This window comes from Meleagris gallopavo, chromosome Z (genome assembly GCF_000146605.3).
Source record: "Meleagris gallopavo isolate NT-WF06-2002-E0010 breed Aviagen turkey brand Nicholas breeding stock chromosome Z, Turkey_5.1, whole genome shotgun sequence".
In the NCBI taxonomy this organism is placed as follows: Eukaryota; Metazoa; Chordata; class Aves; order Galliformes; family Phasianidae; genus Meleagris; species Meleagris gallopavo.
The window spans coordinates 57561996-57566334 of NC_015041.2; the positions used below are offsets into that span (position 1 = coordinate 57561996).

Sequence of the window (4339 nt, forward strand, 5' to 3'; positions counted from 1 at the left end):
AATTACCCTGCATGCATTGACTTGAATTTCTAATGATGCATTGTATGTGCTCTATGCTCATTGCACTAAGCTGATATCATGCTGTGATCACATTTGCAGCTTCCAATATCCATCATGTTTTGACTCTTTGCAAGGCTTTAAGTCTTACACAGGTCATTTATTTTTAGCTATTCCTTTGTTTGTGTGCTTGTATACATCATTAAGCAAACTTTTTTTTTTCTCCAAATGCATGCAAATTATATATGTGAATTGCTAAATCAGCTTAGAGAGGGACCAAGGACATTAATGCAAACTACAGGTGGTTTCCTGCTGGGTTACCCTGATGTGAGCTAAAATCAGCTTAAAATATACATCTGGCATTTACACTAAGTGCAATTTCACAGGAGTCAGTATGTTTACATAGTTTAAATCATTGAAGAGTATAACCCCTTAAGTTTTCCTACTGATAATCACAAATGAAAACAATACTTCTTATAGCAAGAAAAAGCATTTAATCTTTCTTTATGCAACAGGCTATTGAATCCTTGTTTCTGAATTGTTAAGTTCTGACTTCAAACACAATAGTGAATCTTTGGCTGGCAATGGTGAAAAATAGGTTTGGAAATCAGATCTGTAGTGTGTATTCATTGCAGAGTCCATGGCTAATGAAAGTATCATAAAATCACAGAATGGTTTGGGATGGAAGGGACCTCAAAGCCCACTCAGTCCTAACCTCCTACCGCAGGCTGACCTCAACCCAGATGAGGCTGCCCAAGGCCCCATTCAACCGTGGCCTGGAGCACCTCCAGGGATGGGGCACCCACAGCTCTCTGGGAAGCTGTGCATGAGCCTCACTGCTCTCTGAATAGAGAATTTCCTCCTAACATCTAGTCTAAGTCTCCTCTCTAGTAGGTTAAAACCATTCTGCCTTGTCCTATCACTGTAATCATGTAAAAAGTCGGAAAGTCGGCCTCCCTCCTGTTTATAATCTCCCTTTAAGTACTAGAAGGCCATAATGCTGTCTCCTTCGAGCCTTCTCTTCAGGCTGAAAAAGGCCAGTCTTTCTTCATAGGCGAGGTGCACCAAACCCTGAGGCAATCAGATGCCTCCTCCAATCTACTGATGTCTGCCTGCCTCACTCAGTGAAAGTTTTCACACTGAACTTTCACTGAGCTGCTCTAAAGAAACTATTGCTTTACCCTCTCTTTTTTTTTTTCCCAAACTTACTTTTGAAGGTGTGAGCTCTGTCTGCTGTTCTGGATGAAAATCTTGGGTCTTAGTGCACTGGGTGAGAGAAAGAGGCCTCTGCATATGGCGGAGTTACAGCCATACTACTGAGCGATGCTGCTGTCACTGTCAGTAGCAATTCTCATTCTTTCTACTGTACCACAATGTATAACACATAATAATGCATAATACTGCCCAAGAGAAGTGCTGAGGGAAATGGCAGTTTTCAGAGAGGTTTAACCAGTGAATGAGCTTAGGAAAGGGAAAAAAAACACCAAACCAAACCAAAAATAAACCAACCAAAAACATTTAGATTTTGTATTCCAAGCTGCCTTTACTTTCACTTTTTCCACTTCGTATGTATATATAGAACATATGTATAGAGAATATATGTATATGTTCTCTATTTCCCTTTTTACACTTCAAAATATCTAGCACTCACTTTTCATCTTCAAACACAATAAAATATTGATTGCAGACTGAGATTTCTGAACAGCTCCTAATGCATACAGAGCTCTCTTCTCCCCAACCACTGCCAAGACCTAGCTTGTTCATAGGAAACAAAACCTCAGAGATGAGGGAGCTACATGAGAGCGGCGCCCTGGGATCAGGATGATGCAGCTTGAGAGCAGGTGTTCTTTCTTAACGGCACCGGATGCATGGGGGATTTATGGACCTCACGTGCATACCCAGAAACTAAAGGACACAGATTGCGTGTATTCAACGTGTGTGAATGTCCATAGAATTTCCAGAAAGGGCCCACCTGCTTTGAGAACTGCTATACGTATTAAAGTCTCATACTTTGCATGAACAGCAGCAATATGGGGTTCTTGCAGGGGCTCTTTGGTGGCCGTGGGGTTCCACTGGGAGGTGCTCTCTGGCCAAAAGTTTGTGTGCTAAGTAGGTCAGGTCCAGAACATTTTAACAAAACACCGTCAGTGGACTAGTTTCTAGTGATCACTTGATACAGGGCCTCCATTATCAAGCCTAGCAGGGTTCAGCGTAAGTCCCACAGCCTGTGGAATGTTGAGACTCTGCTTTTAGACTTCAGATGTCCCGCTTATCTGGGAATAACAACCTTCCCTAGGCAGAATGCCGCTTTGCTGAGACTCTGAAGTAACTGCTGAAGCAATGCAATTTGCACGTGCAAAGCAATCATGTAAGGCAAACACTACAGAAGATGTTAATTTCTCTTTATTTGTTTGAAGATGTTATTTTTGGAAAGGTGTCCCTCGCCCCCGCTGCTGACAGCTCTCCCCGAGCTCTCCCCCTACAAAGATGGCAGTGTGCAGCGGTGGGAGGTTCTGCCTGAGTGCGCCCGGGTGCAGTTGCTGGCGCCTGAAGCAGCGTTTTGGTGTAGGCCATGATGGCTACGGCCACTGGAGCTGGAAGCCGCCTGGCAGCTTCCTAGCGGAGTTGGCAGGCCCTGGGCCTTCCCACGGCGGTCCAAGAGCCTCGTCTTCTCTCCTTTCCTGTAGGAACCAAGAAGAAAGACGTTCAGCTCTGGGCTGGAGAAGGAGGGACAGAAATGCTGCAGGGCTTCTCTCAGGCCTGCAGTCTGGGGATGTGCTGCCCAGCACACACCCTGCTCCGTGTGATGCCCAGGGGCCCTTGTGCCGCGGCCCATCTGCAGCGAGAGTGCCCACCAGCCAGGGGAAAGGCGGGCAGGAGGAGGCCCAGCCCCGCAGCCCATGGAAGCCCGGACAACGGGTCTGGGCTCAGGGCCTCCTGACGCTGCTCCCGGGCCTCTGCAGGAGCCGGCACACACTTACTGTTCCCGTGATGTCCCCGGGAGCTGTGGCTTGTTCTGCCACCCCTCTGGTGCTGTCTGCCCTGCAGGGCTGTGGCACCTGTCCTTCCCCTTCAGCCTCTCTCCCAGCTGCCGGTCGTAGTCCCGTCTCACGATATAGGCAGGACGAGGGTCACCCTCCAGCAGACGGTGGAAGGGGTTCTACAAAGGCAAAGGAGATTGTCTTAAGGAACAGTTGCAAGGAGCTGGGCTGCCCCTCAGGATGCAGTATTGCAGAAAATGACACTGAAGAGCAGAGGGCTCTCTCTCTGCAACACAGACTGTGCCCTCACTCCCTGAAGCCAAGGGCTGGCACTGGCTTCTCTGCCCAGAGGCAGGTGAGCGGGCCCCAGTGCCTCAGCTGAGGCAGGTGCCTCACACAGGCTTGGTTTAGCCTTCACGTGCCCGTGCCCAGCCAGCTGCTGCCTTTGCCCTGTGCTCTTTGCTGCAGCTCCTCTTGCACGGCAACTTGCAGGGTAGTGGGCAGACAGAAGATTTGCCGGCCACAGCAACGCCGCCGTGTCCAGGAGCCCTGAGCTGCTCCCCTCCTGAGGAGTGCAGGGAAATGCCCTTTCCCTGAGGGCGGTCAGTGCACACTGTACCTGGCTCCTCTCCGTGCTCTGCCTCTGTGTGCACTGCTCGTACTCGCTCCAAATTTCAGCTTCGACCTCCTTGCGCTTGGAGGCCATCAGCACCTGGAGCCGTCTCGCCTCAGTCTGAGCGTGCTTCAAGCGTGCTTCCTGCAGGCCAGGGAAATACAACCATTGGCAGCGTCAGTCTCCTGGGGCTTGGGCGGGGACCCCTGGGAGGGCAGCTGCTGCTGCCATGCCTGCCCTCCTCTGGAGCCCCAGGAGGATTCAAGGATGGCGGATCAATGTCTCTGGCGTACCATTCTGGAGGTCTGCTGGGCGCTGGCAGTGGGCTTTGGCTGTCGTGCAGCCTTTTTTAGCACTTCAGCATATTCCTGTTCAAGTTGTGGCAGGAACCTAAAGAGAGACAGCTGGCTGAGCTGGTGGGAGCAGGGGCTGAAGCAGTTTCTCACCGCTGGGCTCGCAGCCCACAGCTCTGCTTCAGCAGCACAAGTGACTGTGGCTGTTGTCACTTTGCCATTTCCAGGACCGTTTGGCAAGAGCACCACGGCTCAGGGAAACACCTCCCTCACACAACAAGCCAGAGCATGGTGTGTCCCCCACTGCCTGCCACTGCACTTCTCCAGGAGGCTCACCTGAATTTAACCCTTTGCTTTTTCTTCTCTAGCTCCTTGCGTCTTTTCTGTGACATCATGACTTGCGATGCCCTGCGCCGAGCCAGCATCACCGGATCATACACGCTCACTGCACGTGG

General features: G+C 50.3%; 1 protein-coding gene across 1 annotated transcript; it reads right to left on the reverse strand.

The window, feature by feature from the left end:
- Positions 1 to 1549: 1549 nt before the first annotated feature.
- Positions 1550 to 4331, reverse strand: LOC109363817. The gene is made up of 5 exons (XM_019610262.1): positions 4221 to 4331; positions 3885 to 3981; positions 3598 to 3735; positions 2979 to 3157; positions 1550 to 2678 (listed from the first exon to the last, which is right to left on the reverse strand). Exons 1-5 carry the CDS (start codon positions 4307 to 4309, stop codon positions 2477 to 2479), a joined length of 705 nt encoding a protein of 234 aa, XP_019465807.1. The 5' UTR covers positions 4310 to 4331; the 3' UTR covers positions 1550 to 2476.
- Positions 4332 to 4339: the final 8 nt, after the last annotated feature.

Coding starts and splice junctions, on each gene's coding strand:
- LOC109363817 (XM_019610262.1), bottom strand. CDS start 4,309: ATGCTGGCTCGGCGCAGGGCATCGCAAGTCATGATGTCACAGAAAAGA. Junction 3,158..3,597: donor AGAGCACGGAGAGGAGCCAG/GTACAGTGTGCA, acceptor TTGCCTTTGTAG/AACCCCTTCCACCGTCTGCT. Junction 2,679..2,978: donor CCGGGGACATCACGGGAACA/GTAAGTGTGTGC, acceptor TGGTTCCTACAG/GAAAGGAGAGAAGACGAGGC.